This window comes from Gymnoscopelus braueri (assembly GCF_963280865.1).
Source record: "Gymnoscopelus braueri genome assembly, chromosome: 22".
NCBI lineage: Eukaryota > Metazoa > Chordata > Actinopteri > Myctophiformes > Myctophidae > Gymnoscopelus > Gymnoscopelus braueri.
This window is the reverse complement of record NC_137624.1, coordinates 19,794,567-19,812,030: the sequence shown is the minus strand read 5'-3', so window position 1 is coordinate 19,812,030 and position 17,464 is coordinate 19,794,567. Positions and strand designations below refer to the sequence as shown.

Here is a 17,464-nt window from a genome sequence, read left to right as displayed (position 1 = left end):
CTGCATACAGAATGTGCATAGCCATTCAAGCAGAGCAAAGAAGCCCCATGTTTATAATACCGTAATTTGATCAAGTTTGAAGAGGACACTCAGGAAAGTCCCAGAAACAATGATACTTTTTAGTACAATCCCCCCTCCCTTATGCTATGAAGCCAAGTTGAAGGTAAAAACCAATGAGCAATGGTGAGATAGCACTATCAATTGAAGGCCACCTTCTTCCATCAGTGCAGTGCATGTCCTAAAAGTTAGGAATGAAGTGTTGTTCCAAACGTTACTGTAATCAATTATTCTATATATGTATTTAAATTAAAACTGATGCTCTGTATCAAGAATCTACATGCCCTTGGCCTTTTCTATTCAGCCCTTGTAAGTGTGGACGGGTGTGGTGTGTAACTAACTATTCACTAAATGTACAGCCAAGTTGTAAATTGTTATTCTTATTTCTTTTAAATAATAATTATTATGATTATTTGTCAAGTTTGTGATACATAAAGAGCAATTATTAGATATGCTTTGGAATTTGAACTTTTCCACAGTGAGTAACTAATTCAAAGGTGCATTATAGTGATCATACTCTGGGTGATTCATGTGACAACTTTAAGCTCAGTGTAAGGTACTACCATGAACATTTAACAGAGCAAGGAAGGAGAGCCTGTGAGCAGTGAGAGAACAGACATCAGCTGTCTGCATAGCTAGAAGAAATCTCTAAATGAAGTATGCGCCCATTTGCCATCTGAAGAATATTTTCTAAAGTGATCAAATTATTATGAAATAAAAAGCCTAAAACCAAAGCCAACCAAAGCAATTTGAAACCTGTATGCCAGCTGACATTCTCCAGCAGTGTTCGGAGATCAACGGCATTTGGGCCGAAGCGCAGAGTGCAGTTGGTATAATTAACAGCGCATTCAAATGTGTCATGATTCACTGCGATTGCGAGAACTGTTAACAACTGTATTATGTTTATATTTGGTCACAAATCAATGTATGATGCACAGATAAGTGTCACCATTATTCCTTATATGGGAGTGTATCAATATAGTCCATACGACATCCAATTTCATGACTGTGTATACATGAATGTATCTTTAGTCACGAGACTTCTGTGAGTTCCCTAGAGTAGGTAGGGCTGGTATGTGTAGGGCACAGGGGCCTAACATTCACAAAGGAGATACTGCTCCCACTGTCTTTGACCTCCAGAACTCCTGATGTCCGCCCCTGATATGTCATGGACTCCCCACCATCCTGTGCAACAAATCCTGTGACGCATGGCTGCTGCAGCCTAGGCGACAGGATTCTATCCACTATATGGTGTCCATTGGGTATGCAGCTTATCAGTGCAAGCTCTGATCCTGTTGTCCAATGTTTGGAAGCTTCATGAGAAGCATTAGGTGGACTATGGTGAGGGCTGGGGTCCAGGGCATAGCTGTTCACTACTGTGCCACAAGACGAAGTGTCCACCATACTGAATCTGGATGAGGTCCGCATGATACTGCTGGTCCTATCTCCCCTGTCACCACAGCTATCAACCCCAAACCCAACCCCATCCTTCTGGCACAGGATGTGCTGATATACAATCCTTCGGAAGGTGTATCGGAACTCTCGTATGCGGTAAGCATAGATGAGGGGATTAACCACAGAGTTGGCATGGGAGAAGATGATGGCGATGTTCATCACCCAAATATGCGGGCGCCCACAGTCCTGACACAGCAAGTTGACACAGTTGATTATGTGCAACGGCAGCCAACAGAGGGCAAACAGACCCACAATGATAGCCAAAGATTTAGCAGCATGAACCTCCTTCTGAAGTGTGGAACGTGATGAGCTGGAGGATGATGAGGCGCCTTCTCGGTGAACCTGCACATGGAAGATTTTGAGTTCCATCAGCCTGAGTTGGCGTCGTGCGGCCATGAAGATGCGTGCGTAGATGGCCAGCATGACCAGCAGCGGTACCAGGACACAACCAAAGAAGTTGAAGTAGACCATGTAGTCCAGGGTGACCACTCTTTCAAATAGGCATTCTGTCATACCTCCCGGACAGGTGCTGTTGGTAGTGGTGTTGTTCACACCTGTGGAACAGAGCTAATGTTAAATAAATTCTCTTAAGAAACGTTGTATGTGTAAGATATTTTTCAAATGAGCATGGTTAGGGCATATGTATCGTCTTAGTGACCTGTTGTGAGGAGGGTATTTGAAATGGAATGATGGATGGAGGGACGGACGGATGGACGGACGGATATTGTAGATAGTAATGTGTGAAATAAATCTCTCACCTGTGTTCCAGCCCAGCATGGGGGTAAGGCCGATGCCTACAGACAGAACCCAGCACACAGCAATGATGCCCTTTGCCCTCTGCCCTGTCACCAGGCTGCTGTATCTGAAGGGCAGGGCAGAACACAAAATAGATAAATTGATTAAAAAAAACAAAAAACATTTATGAGGTAGGACAACTAATCGAACCACACCCTAAATGGCTGGTAAAATGTTTGCGTATAATACTTTTAAATAATTGCTCAACAACAAATGCTGTTCATTCCCTGACAATGTCAGTGTACATTTCTTCAACCGATGAATACTACACTGTGATGATACTCCAGAGAGTCAATGGGGGGGCCTCAGAGGGCTTTGTCCAGCCTCGCCTCATCCCCTAGAAGACTGTAACATATTGGCATGAAAATATACTGTTGTTAGCCAAATTGCCTATCTACACTGACTGCTTCACAGTGTTGTCTGTGTAACATGACTTTCATTTCATGCAAGTTATTTTAACTGAGAGTGTAAAAATGAACACAGGTCCATGTGTACACTCTCAGAGTTACATTGTCCAAGATCCCTTAGGGCCCCAGTATTAAGGCCTCTTGGAACTCTGAATGAATGATTAGTGCTTCACTCTTTGGCAGAAATTAAAGTCACACACACACACACACACACACACACACACACACACACACACACACACACACACACACACACACACACACACACACACACACACACACACACACACACACACACACACACACACACACACACACACACACACACACACACACACACACAAACCTTCCGCTTATGCAACCATCACCTGCTCAGGCTTAGCAAAAGAAATACCCTCTCATGGCATAAGTAAAGAATGCAGTGGTGACTACAATCAAACAATGGCTTGCATTAACCCCTTAATCCCCAGTATCCGTATTCTGGGAAAACCTTAGCAGAAAATAGCAGATCGACAAGCTCACAACGCAGTTGTGGCGCGTTGTGAGCTTGTCAATCGGCTATTTTCAGCAAATATTTTTAATGTCGAGCGAAAGCAAAAGTATAGAGCACAGAGGGATTCTGCTCAACAAGGTATGCGGTTTAGTGGTTAAGACATGCGGCACTATGAGCCAACAGTGTGTCCAAATACCTACTGCAGAGATTGTGAACAAGAGCAAAAGAGAAAGACAACAGCCAATTCCTGTTTTGACAAAAGAGGTTTGAAACAACAGCAGGAAATAAAACCTCACTGCTACCTTCACAATTCACAGTGTATTCATTGTTGTTCAGTCATGACTACTGTAGCAGCTGTGGTGATAATGATTTATAGTGTACCTGCTGTCACGCACCATGATACAGTAGATGCACAGTAAGCTGGTATTCAATCAATCACATAATCAAAACATCCATTGTAAAAACTCAGAGATTCATATTTGCATCTACGCACATTACTGATAGACCAGTACGGAGTGTACAAATACAACCAAATGGACCAAAAGGTCCATTTGGTTCCAGTTGTACTCTCTTCGGAGTTCAATTAACACAAAATGCTACTGTGTACCATGCTTATCTTGAGATAGGTAATCCAACACAGTCAATTTCATTTCACAGTTATTTTTTGTCAGCGTTACTTTATTGTCTTTTAACACATTTTAAAGTGTGGATTGGTTTGAAATGTCTAGTCCCTGGAGAAAAGATAGAATAATTAATAACATCCAAGACTTATTAACCAATGTTGTGTAATGTATACAACATTGACCCAATTATTCAGATAAGTTCAGTAACATTTTAATGACTATGGAGAAAATGTAAACAAATGCAAAATCTAAAATGGAAGTGTTTATATACAGTATATAGCCCGATATATTATAACTCTATGGATATAGCCAAAGCTGTGAATTGACAACATGTCATGCATTGATACTGGTATGGTCCTTTCACTGTGAGCGTCTAAACTGGACCTTACACAACTCTTCATCTTCTTTTCTTTGTACATTAATGCTTTTGTGGTGAGTTAAATGGCAGAAGTACCATATTATCCATTGTATAATTTAGCCTGTCTATGATGCTGGCAGCCTGGCGCCCTATACGACACAGTACACATGGTGTGATATGTGTGAGAAAGTCTGCGTTTTAAATAAGACTCGGAAGAACGCATCCTTCTTGGAACTGACAATACATTATAAATCTGCTTGTCAGCCTCTTTTGTTCCAGATGCATAGATGATATCGTAATGACATTTAGTTTCCCATCAGACCTGTACATAATCCACAGCACATTCAATAGCAAGGAAATTAATTATTTTGTAGTTATGTCCCACAGAGAAAATATGGGCCATAAATATTTCAGATGATTATGTTTTGTGTGTGTGTATTCCATCCCCACAGTCCCCATGTGTACATGTCCATACATGTACCTCATGTCTGTCCTAAATATGTTGTGACACATCAGATAAACTATGTGAGTTTGTCCATGTTTATGCATTGTTTTTATGAAGTGAAAGCAGTGAATCTGTGTGTGCTCCTGTTTGGATGTTTGTTTTTGTGCAGGCTTACAGTACGCGTACAGGATCGCTGCGTGTTCACATACTGTGTATTATGCACATTTGTGTGTACAGTGTACGTGAGAAGGAACATATGTTCGCCTGCCTGCATGGTGCCTGCCAAAGCGGTGCGTGGTCAAAGCCAAGCGCATCATCAAGGACAAGCACCACCCAAGTCACAGACTGTTCAACCCCCTACAACGACCGCGACCGGGCAAGGGGCTCTACCGCAGTATCAAGAGTTCCACCACCAGATTTTGGTGTAGTTTCAACCCAGCTGCTGTCAGAATGCTGAATGGGGCATAAGCCTGGATGAGTTCAGCAGCCTGACAACAGGCGGCGCAGACTTTTCTGGCTCTTCCTTCCTGAACACACCTGTGGATTATACCAGGGACAATGACTTGGACTTTAGCCCCCCCTCGGACACACCTGTGGACTACACCAGGTACAAATGACTTTTTGTTGCACTCCCTCATGGAGCTACATGCGGATTATACTAGGGTCAGTCCACTCTAGGTGGACACGCACTGACCTTTTGCACCTTAATCCCTTGTATAACGCACTGACTTTTTGGGTCTTTTTATTGTGCTCCTTTTCCTCTAAGCACCTTAACGTCCTTTGTCTATCATGCACAGTATAAGTATAACATGCACAGTATACAATACATTGCTGCTATGCTCAGGCACCTTAGTTTAGTTCTTTAGTTTTTTTATTATCTCAGGTAATTTGTAAATATGTAGATAACTTGTCTGGCCTTCTGTTGCTCTCTTGTTTTTGATCTCCTTCCCACCTGCCCCCCTCTTCTTCTCCCCCCCCCCTCTTCTTTCTATGGAAACTAACGTTGCGATGGGAACGATGTACAAAAAAGAATTTCACCCACTTTTTTACCTTGTAAACCTGTGATGTGACAATAAAACTGATTCTGATTCTGATTCTGATGGGTGTGTGAGCCTTCTGTTCAGTCCCCTTCTTGTCTCTCCACTGGTGTTGATTTACGGGGATGATAATGATCAAAGCCTTCGGCAGGTTTAATCCTTCCAACAGCACACACAACCTAACCCAATAAAGCGTTTGGAGACCTCTATCTCTGTCTGCCCACAGTCAGCCAGATTTGCCTTAATTGAATAAGACCTCACTATAATTCAATGTGTTTTGATACACCAATGCACTGGGCTGCAGACATCTCTTAGATCTAATGGCCCACTCACACCTCTCTGCCTTGAGTGATGTGTGTCAGTGTGAGCCAAACATGATATGACACCCATGTGGATCTACAATAGTAAACTTTGTCCATTCAGCCACAAAAAAGGAGCAATAAAGGGATACATACTGTATGTCTTTGAACATACAATACATGTCACAGCTTTGGCCATAAATTGTACACAAACTCTGACAAAAAGAAAAACACTGAAGTTCACTGTGTTGAATTACCTATCTCAAGCAAGTTTAAAGTCTTCAAGTCTAAAGTTTTCAATTTCTTTCTTGGAAATTAAACAAATTATGGTACTGTATGCTTTGTAAAATGTTCAGCAGTATTTGTCAAGTATTCCATGAACATTAGTCAGCAAGCTAAACATGCCAGACCGCCGGTATGGGCCTTTATGTTATCACTGCCCATCCATCCGCTTAATTCCATGGGAGAGTTGAGTAACCTGGCAATGCAACTTTTATGAGGCTGCCAACTATTAAGTTTCACTCATGAATTAGATTGTCAATCAAACATAGGGTGATATTACTGTTTGACATTGGTGTAAAGTAACTAGTACCTTTACTCAAGTACTGTACTTAGGTACAAGTTTGAGGTATTTTTTACTTTACTGGAGTATTTCCTATTTTCAATACAGGCAAATAGTGCACTTTTTACTCCACTACAATTCTTTGAAAATGTTAGTTACCAGTTATTTTGAAGTAACTAGTAACTAAATCGTACATTAACCAGCCCTTTATATACTTTGGCTATTTGAAAATCTACAAGCTCACCACGTGAGCTTGTAGATCTGATATTTTCAAAGGATTTTTATACATTTGAAAATTTGTGAAGCGGGACCTTCTGCATAATGAGTACTTTTACTTTTGGTACTTTAAGTACATTTTGATGCCAATACTTCTGTACTTTTACTCAAGTTTTGAATTCGGAACTTGTACTTGTAACAGACATTTCTACAGGAGGGTATTACTACTTTTACTTAAGTAAAACATTTGAGTACTTCTTCTATCACTGCATAGGGTGATATTACTGTTTGAACAACCAACAAATGTGCTGTGAATTCGATTCTCTCACTCACCTAAGAGGGCTCTTGATAGCGATGTACCGGTCCACTGCAATAGCCATCAGACTGAAGATGGAGCTCTGGGTCAGCACCAGGACAAAGCAGGCAATAAAAAGGCAACCATAGAAGTTGGCACAGAAACCGGTGCTGATGAAGAAATGATTATTGTTTATTTGCAGCAAATAAATAACCTTATGCATATGTCACTTCTTGCATTGCTTCAGTGAATATATGAACATTGTGTTATGTGAAATTGAATATGCAGTATGATATTTTGTATAATGTTTGTGTGTGTGTGTGTGTGTGTGTGTGTGTGTGTGTGTGTGTGTGTGTGTGTGTGTGTGTGTGTGTGTGTGTGTGTGATAAAGCCCTTTGAATTGAATTGAAATTGTGTGTACGCGTGTGTGTGTGTATGTATGTATGTATATATGTATGTATGTATGTATATATATATATTTTTTTTTTTTCAATGACAAAAGCAATACCTAATGGTGATGGCAAAAGGGATCGCTAGCAGTCCCACTGCAATGTCAGCCACTGCTAGTGAAACCAAAAAGAAGTTGGTGATGCTCTGAAGGTTGGAGTTTAGGCAGACAGCCCAACAAACCAGAACATTCCCAGACACAGCCAGGCAGGCGATCACCAGCTCCAGACCAATGTAGACCAGTTGGTCATCCATCAACATGGTTATTATTTCCACCTTCCTCCTTTGCTTGTGCTTTCATCCCATACGCTGTAATGCAGGTTGACCTATATCTTTTGAGATGAATAAGTGGTTTCCAAGTAGCACGCGACACCAGCTGCGGCAAGTAATGAGGGTCGACTCATACAGCAGGAGGACAGAAGGTCTCATAACACACATGGCTTGCCATGCATGAGGCCACGGCTCCTCAGTCAAAGCGAGTTCGTTGGTTGTTTGACTTTGCTTGCTATTTGCTGCATCTCTTTACTGTTCACCTCAGTGGACCTTGTCGCCCACACATGGCTGTCAAAGGAAGAGTTGTGGTCTGTGGCGGGTAGAAGTAGAGTGAGAGGTGGAGAGAGGAAAACAGAGGGAGACAGAATGTAATCTCTTTGGTAAAGCCTGTACAAACAGGCTACAGGTATATACACACACATGCTTGCACGCACACACACACACACATGCTTGCACACACACACACACACACACACACACACACGCTTGCACGCACGCACGCACACACACACACACACACACACACACACACACACACACACACACACACACACACACACACACACACACACACACACACACACACACACACACACACACACACACAGACACAGACACAGACACAGACACTGACACACACAAAGGGGTCAGAAAGGCAATCTATCTCTGGAAGTCAGCAGGGCAGTTTGTTTCCCATACATGCCAAAACAGACAGTTCAACAATACAGCTTTTATTTTACGAGTAGTTTCCCAAAACCCCTTCACACTAATCATCCCTGCCACAGCCATGATTTCCTTACTGGCAGTTAATACAAGAATAAATAAACAAATACAATAAAGCAGCAATGAATTACAAAGCCACTGTGTACTCAAATACAATGTCTGACGTTTGTCGGTGCATCTTTTGTGGACTGAGCTGTTCAGTTAACTGGGCTCCTACAGCCCAGGGGAATAGGGAAGCAGAGAAACAGGTTTCCAGGTCATGTCAGATAATAATAGCTGGTGCACAACAAATACAGTCTTTCACAGATATAAATATTGGCCATTTCTTTTCACCTACAGTTATTTTTAGTTTAATGACCGGGTGGCTCAGCCGGTAGAGCACTTGCCTTTGACCAATGTAAGTAAAAACTAGAAAAAGTGCTCCTCGGAGCACAGGTCTCCGCCAGGTCAGGTTTGTGGCCTCCTGGTGGCGCTATAATAAGCCAATGTGAAAAGGGGTGCCATTTCTTCTTAGGCTTTGCATTCATGTTTTGACATTGCATTCATGATTTGAGGCATTTTGTTCCAAAAATGTGTTTTGCTAAATTAGAACTGCTGGTGGCGCTACACTGTATAACAGGCCAATGTGAAAAGGGTGGCATTTCTTCCTCGGCCTAGTGGGAATGCACGTGCACAATTTCACGGAAATCGCATGCTGCGTTGATGATTTGAGGCATTTTGTTCAAAACGAACCATTCCTGCAAACTTTGGAAGCCAATCTTATATAGCCAATCTCTATAACAGGCCCATGTGAAACATTTGGGGCAGAGGTTCTGAATTGGCATCCAGGGAGTGTGTGTGCACAGTTTCGCAGCGAGCGGGCCAACGGTGCCGGAGATTAGCTGTTCACAGACAGATGGACACACGGACGGACGGACAATGTTTGACCAGTTTTTATAGTAGCCTATAGTTTGTGATTACTTTTGATGCAGTAAATTGCCTTTTTCTTTTCTTTCTTTTTTTGAGGTATTAAAAATGTCTTAAAAGCCCTTAAATTGGCCTTTTCTCTGTCATCTGGGGACACCCCCCCCAATCATGTGGGGACCCCCACATGATTGATGGGGGTCCCGACCCATAGGTTGAGAACCACTGTTCTAAATTACTTCATACTATACTACTAGCCAGACAGACAGACAGACAGACAGACAGACAGACAGACAGACAGACAGACAGACAGACAGATAGATAGATATGAATCCTTGTGAATATGTATAGGGTTAACAAACTCAAACCAAATAGTACAGTATTTTCTACTTCTACGTCATCAGTTAGCAGTCCCAAGGGAGCGCTTTTGGGTATTATATAATCATATTTGACAACTAGTTCCTTTGGAGATCCATCTGGGCAGAACCATGCCTGAGAATGTATTGCGTTATTATCTCTACAGGCAATGGTTATCTTTATCCAGTCCATGTGGCTTATAGTGCCAGTCATGACCCCTCAATCCTCATAAATGCATGATCATGCATGTGTGGGCCTACACATGCATGCACATTACAGTACACACATTTACCTCTCCATTGGTCTTAGATAAAGCCCAGGAAAAGCATCACAGGACATCCACAGAGCCATGGGCGTACATTTAAGGTGATTATGTTAAGCCAGGTTCTCAAATGTTTTAATTTCAAGAACCCCCATAACTCTCACAGTTACAGACCTGCAAGGGTCCATTTGGAGCCCCCTCACAGAACCACTGTGTTAAGCAATCAATACAGACTGAGATCTGCAAACATAACCTAGTTCCTGCCAAGGCCCTTACAGTGAATAATGTCAGTTCATTCATCAATGACAGCACAAACAAATGTTTCTTTGACTTCATTGCGGAAGTTTGGCATCTCTGGAACCTTTTTACCTGCATGCACTAGTATAAGCCCATTCATTGATTTAACCACAGTAAAATGTGCATCTTCTTACAGTAGGTTCAGTGTGTCCAACAGCAGGGTTTTATTGTTTTTGCTGCCTTAAACCACCTGCGTTAATCTGGTTAAGGCCAATTTATACTTCTATAATACTGCATGTTACTAATTTATACTAAAATGTACACTTGGATAAAATCTTTCATCTCTTATGTTCTTCTCTCATGTGTATCTGATTTTGTGCCACATAATTCATATCATAAACAAATGAGCTCTTTATCCTCCTACTTACACGTATCAGATTCTCCTAGGCTCCTTTCATGTGACAACTGTATTCTCATATCAGATCTACATGTATGGGGAATGTTATTGTAAGTGTTGTAATTAATGCCCCAATTTCCTGTTATGGAGTACATGAACTCCAATGATCAAACTCCAATGATCACCCTCTGTCAAAAAAAAAGAAAACAAAAAGAAAAGCATAAAACAACATTAAAATAATAGCAAAAAAGGCAGTGCAAACAGTGAGGACATGAATAACAACACAGATTTAAAAATCAACTAAAAGCAAGAGTGATAAAATAGGTCTTGAGCTGTGCTTTAAAGCTATCCACAGGGGCTGCCTGCCTGTCTTAGGTGTAATGGGAGTTTATTCCAAGCCGTCGGCCCGTAGAAGCAGAATGCTGGTACAAGTCATTGTAGGCACTCCGAGCAGGTCAGCAGCACTAGAAGACCTGAGGGGGGCGGTTTGGAACATTTCTAGGCAGGCTGTCATAGAGGTAGGATGGTGCCAGACCATTGAGAGCTTTATAAACAAGTAAAATGTTTTTTAAATCAATCCTAAAAACAACCGGGAGCCAATGTAGTGAAGCTAAAACTGGAGTAATATGTTCTCTCATCATAGTTTTAGTTAAAACTCTGGCTGCCACATTTTGAACAAGTTGTAATCTGTCAGTTGTTTTCCTTGGCAGGCCAGAAAAAAAGTGCATTGCAGTAATCAAGCCGAGAGCAAAAAAAAAAAAAAAAAGTTTTTACAACGACAAATAGGCTCTAATTCGCGCAATATTTCTAAGTTGAAAGAAGGTAATCTTGGTAACATTGAAACTGGCTGACCTCACACTTAAGCAGTCATAGAAAGTAAGTAACTAAGTACATTTACTTAAGTACTGTACATAAGTACAATATTGAGGCACTCTACATTACTAGTTACTTTGCAGATTTTGATTATCATTACAAAACATAAATTAACCACTGGAGCCCTATTTTACACTTTGGATATTCAAAAATAGCTGATCTAAACGTCACAACACGCAGTGATGCGTCGCAATGCAACACATTGTGAGCTTTTAGATCTGCTATTTTCGGGGGGGAAAAAATGAGGCCATCCTATTCATAATGACAACATATGCTTTTGTATTTGGATGAAAATACTTTAGTACTTTTACTCAAGTAGCAGGCCTCAGTATTTCTTAATTGTGCTATTGCTACTTGTACTTAAGTAAAACAAATCTGGGTAGTTCTTCCAACACTGCTGCACATAAGGATTCATGAAGTCTGTGTGAAACAACCTCTTAATCATGAGGATAAGTAAACTGTTATGATAAAGGTGGTGCAGGAACTTGCATAGCTCTAGTTATCTCTCTATGTATCTGGATAAGTAATTTAGTTACCCTGGTCCTTACAGTACATGCCAGCATAATGTGTAAAGGATGTAAATGTAGAATATGTGTGTGTGTGTGTGTGTGTGTGTGTGTGTGCGTGTGTGCGTGTGTGTGTGTGTGTGTGTGTGTGTGTGTGTGTGTGTGTGTGTGTGTGTGTGTGTGTCCGCCCAAAAGCGTTTGGAGGAAGTGATAAGCAGATGCACATCCTTTGCAGGGAAGTGATAGCTGCCCTGTCCATCAGTGTGCCAGCTCAGCACCACCACACTAGTGCAAACATAATTGGAGTTATGTTACTGTTGGCTATTGCACTGTGTATATTGCTGATGAAGGGGGCATTAGAGTGTGACATCATGATGTAGGCTCTATAGTAGCTCTGGTCCATAGCGTTAGAAGGAGTTCTCCTTAACGCTATGGTACTTTCGAGCCATTGTGCGCACACCCAAGGCTCGTCTTTAGTAATAAAAAAAAAAGATTATTATAGCGCCACCCTTTTCACATTGGCTTATTATAGCTACTCCAAAATGTAAAAGAATCCACCCGATGGAAAAAAAGTTTTTCTACAGATCTGGTCAATAGAAAAAATCCATTGACCAGATCTGTAGAGGGCGCATAATGAAATTAATGTTATTAAAATCTTTTAAATCATGTTTTGCCAAATAGCTGGGGACCCACTTGCAATATTCTCACGGCCCACCAGTGGGCCCCGGCCAACGGGTTGAGAATCAGTGATGGAAAAGGCTTCAGCTGTGATCCCAAACAAATGGTCAATATGAGGACTTATATCTGAATGGTCTAGTGCAGAAGTTCCCCAACATATTCCCTTGGAGCCCCCCCCTTCTTACATCTGACAAAAGCTGACCAGCAGGGGTAAAACAGCGAAACTACAGGCCATTCATATGAACTGTCTCTTCCGTATTAGCCTCAATGTAAAACTTTCAAGCTGGGCCCTTGGTCTGAACAGGCAAGGCCTCAGGCCCCCCTGTGATATTTGCCCCCCCCCCCCCCCCCAAGGGGGGCCTGGATCCCAGGTTGGAAAACACTGGTATAGTGCAAGTGCAGTGGTTCTCAAATCCGTTCAAATCAAGGACCCCAAATTGATATGTATTTGCCCACGGACCCCCTTCCCCCAACTAAATTAGTTAATATTGCATCAAAATCAGTTTAACAACTTTAACCCTATATAAATAGGCTATTTGAAAATAGCATATCTACAAGCTGAAACAAGTTTGATCATTTTAAAAACATTTTAACAACCCAAATCTTGTATGGGGGTCCCTGGCACAAAATATGTTCAGATGGGGGGTCCATGGCCAAATATATACAATATACAATACAATTTGGGGGTCCTTGACATGAACAAGTTTGAGAATCACTGCACTATATAATCTGTAGCTGTGTTATGTTATGAAGTGGATGTATGAACGTGCACTTACAGTATGTATCTGTGAAGTGAAAGAGTGATGTGTGTCCATTCATACAGCCACTTCTTGATCTTAACCCAAAGCTCTATCAAAGTCATTATACACAAATATTCTGCCCATGGAATTCTGAAATGGATCGAAAAAGAGTTCAATATTGTCACTGTGAAGACAACCCCTCACACGCCAACACGACAATATAACACACAACACAACATAGGCCTATTACAACACAATACAGCACAACACACAGCAAAGATGTGCCCAGGGGGGCAAACCTGTTTGACAGGGTCTGTCATGAACATCATTTGCCTATTTATTTTGTAGTATATTCAAATGACACCATAGTGTCGACAAACAATTAACTTACCTTATTACTGGTCCAGTTGTGAAAGTGAAGTAGCCTATTACTCCGGCTTAATGTGTTGAACACATAAAGTTCTCTGTGTGTAAAAAAAGTAGCCTAAAATAAAGTAAAATGTTATTCATTTGGATCAGTCGATTTGACTGAAGAGGACAGAAAACACGGAATTCATCACAGTATCGTATCTACTGATGAAAAAAAGTAGGCTAAATAAATACAAACTAAAAAAAATTATAGTCCAGGCTGGCAAAGTTGTCTCTCTGCTCTGGTTTGGTGTGCTCTGAGGCTCTGCTTCAATGCTGCTTGGCTTATAACCCCCCCGGATATTCATTCAGTGGCAGTATGTGAGTGAGAGTGTGTGTGTGAGAGAGAGAGAGAGAGAGAGAGAGAGAGAGAGAGAGAGAGAGAGAGAGAGAGAGAGAGAGAGAGAGAGAGAGAGAGTGAGAGTGAGAGTGAGAGTGAGTGAGTGAGAGAGAGAAAAAGGAAACAGACTTCTTGTAATGCTTGCGGTATTCAAAAGCCTACATGGTCTACAGTCAAATGAGAGGATAAAGATAAAGCCATGGTAAATTGCATTGCATTTTCATATTTTACTGATTTATAAAATGATTCAGTGAATAATAAAATAAAATATAAATTTTCCTTCTGTATAAAATGTTTTTAACTTCTGTGCAGCTAAAAGTGTATACAAATGAAAACACTTACCCAATTAGGACAATCACTTTTTCTTCAAGTGAACCATCTTACATCTAGAATTGAAAAGCCATGTTGTATGTTTGTGTGTGATTTGGTGGCGGGGATCCCAAAGCACAGCTGCCTCCAAACTTGGCACAGATATCGCTCATGGGTCTGGCTATTGGGTAGGCTACTTTTTCCCCTTTTAATTTGCATACAATTTGTTTAATTTGCATACATATTGGATGCTGTATTCGTATTTAGGGCTAAAATTAGCTCCTAAGTCAGATGGTGATTAACAATATAACAGTAGAATATTACAACAAAGTGTTTAAATCTCCCCAGCTTTAAATGCCATTGACTGTTAAAGTCTTGTGTTGCTTATAATAAATAGTTTCTAAGAATAGCTCAAAAGTATTTGTGGCTGCATGTACTGCAGGCCTATGCGTTACTGCGTTAGTGGTGGTACTTAGAGGTGTTGATCCAGGACCGGTGTGGATGAGGCTGGGAGGGAATCATCATTGTATACCCACTACAATAAAGTAGACTACATCACTGCATGAGTCAACGGGCTAAACATGCCACTCCTTTTTTTGCACCTTTCTTCAGATAAACTGCCCGATCAATTATTATCAAACAGTTATATAGAAAAAAGTGTTACACAGTGTTGGGGAAGCTACTCTGATGAGCAATAATGGAAACCTGCTTATTAGTCTTAATAGCAGTATTGATCGTGAACATTACTGCAGTTCTGCCACAAACACTCATTACAGAATATTATGAACTTGACAGTGAGAATACAAACAGGAAGTGGTCCATATCTATACAACACAATCACATATTCAAACAGTATGTTCACTTATCTTCCAAACTTAGGCTAATGTACTGTATGTGTCAGAATTAAACACAGAGGAAAGAATCCAAGAAAGTGTTTTGCGAGATAAATGAGCTTCAGAGAAAGAAATACTTAAGAGTCATACTGTAACTTTAAACAAAACTGGTTATTGGCATATTTTTCACAATAACAATGATATATAACAATAACATTTGCGAGTGTCTGCTCCTGACACTCACGCCTAAAATGACTTATGCACCAGAAATGTATTTTAACGTTAATAAATAAAGTTTCAGACAACTTATTGTGTTCCTTTTATTGCGGTACTTCCGTAGAAACAAATGTTGTAATGGCAACTGGATGAGTTCCAATTTTGTCAGAAATTTGTTTTGTTTCATCACTTCCAATTTCACTTGTTTATCCTGTATCTTGTATGAGTTCACTCTCCTGATTGGATGAAATTGGTATCCCGACCAGAAACTTTTCTCTCCGTTTAATAAAGAGCTGGACAGACAGGGACTCTTTACTGAACAAAGACTCTATACCAGCAATGATTGCTATGGGAATATAGAGCCGTTTAACACTTCAAGCACCTTTCATTTAAACATAATGTAGCGTCATTTCATTCAGTAAATGGAACATGTCACTAAGGAAAACAGGATATGGTGTTTTGACCCTGTGTGCTAAATGGAACTCTATCATGAGTATTGTCTCCCATACAGCTCGCTGGCAATTTGAGACTCAACTGACTGACTGGCCTATCGGACTAGTTGACAATAGAGGCTCCTGTGAGACTGAATAGTACAAGACAGACTTACGAGAATACACCGAAAGGGGGTGGGGGGGTGACAGTGACTACGGTGTGTGAGTTAAAAGGGCAGACTTTTTTTAAAAGCCTGTCTTCTCGAGCACCATTGTCAGCTATACTGTACATGTACATGTAATAGCCTGTATGTTCTATGTCCTTCCTTATCATGTTTCATTTCAGTCTCTCTGACTGTAATAACTAGGGCATTTCCAGTTAACCCCCTCCCTGCACCCCTGCTGCTAAACAATCAATCTGTCAGTGCTATGATCTCATTCCATGGCTTTCTATAGCACAACTAGAGTGATGTGGAAAGGTACACAGTAAAATGCTGTTCATTTAACTCAGACCGTGTACAAAGCTCAAAAGTTCTCAAGTTAAATGAACACTGAGGATTTCACAGTGTACATAACTTGCATGCATAGATACAGTGTAACAAAGACTTGTGGCTTGTGAGAGATCAATAATGACGGAACAGCAATCCAACAACAGCTCAGGGATTTGCTTTAGTTGGTACAAATGCGCACCTATGTGAGGCTCACATTTTGCCCCTTTTGTGTACAAGTGGAAAAATGGGAACTAGCTTATGGTCTATATAGTAGCATGTGAACTTGAGGTTAAATCCGCTGAAACAAGCTCATTTAGTCTGGAAATCTCATTCCTACTGAGATGCTGAGCTGGTTTATAACCCCATTCTACTGAGTATACTATTATAAAATGAATTACAAAAGTCATGTTTTTTTCAGTCACTGCTAAAACACATAATAGTTAAATGAAGCAAACATAGAATAATCAACTGCAATATCCCTATCGCCTATCAGTTCATGTAAGTGCTAGTGAGGCTAAAACAAACATCTGTAATTTGTAATCTGTAATATTTGCAATCTGTGGTTTTAAATCATTCATACAGTGCATTCTAAAAAACGTCCGAGCGCAGATTACAGCAGCCTACACTGAATGTCTGAATTATATAACAGCAGCATAAAAACAAATAGATTATCTATCTATCTATCTATTTGAAGAAAAAAAAAATATATATATATATATTCAATATAATATACAATATATATTATAATATATAATAATAATAATAATCATATATATACATATAATGAATCATCATATATTTTATTAATAATCATAATAAAATAATAATAATCCTAAAAACCAACATGAAAAATGTATTGTGATACGATCGGGGATCGGGATTCTGCCTAAAAAGATAGTGATATATTTTTGCCATATTGCCCAACCCTATGAATAGTTATATCAGCACGCCCATATATGGGCGATTGGGCATATACTGATGACATCGGGGATCTCCAT

At 40.5% G+C, this 17,464-nt stretch overlaps 1 protein-coding gene across 1 annotated transcript in view; it reads right to left on the bottom strand.

The window, feature by feature from the left end:
- adora2ab (adenosine A2a receptor b) overlaps positions 1–14,024 on the bottom strand; it is a 15,628-nt gene extending 1,604 nt beyond the window's left edge. Inside the window, exons 1-5 of the mRNA XM_080418836.1 lie at positions 13,830–14,024; positions 7,551–8,072; positions 7,081–7,212; positions 2,271–2,374; positions 1–2,066 (exon numbers count right to left, since the gene is read on the bottom strand). The exon at positions 1–2,066 is cut by the window's left edge and continues 1,604 nt beyond it. Of these exons, the coding sequence (XP_080274962.1) occupies positions 1,090–2,066; positions 2,271–2,374; positions 7,081–7,212; positions 7,551–7,750 (1,413 nt within the window). The 5' untranslated portion in view covers positions 7,751–8,072; positions 13,830–14,024 and the 3' untranslated portion in view covers positions 1–1,089. The remainder of the gene's footprint in view (positions 2,067–2,270; positions 2,375–7,080; positions 7,213–7,550; positions 8,073–13,829) is intronic.
- Between the last annotated feature and the right edge of the window lie 3,440 nt (positions 14,025–17,464).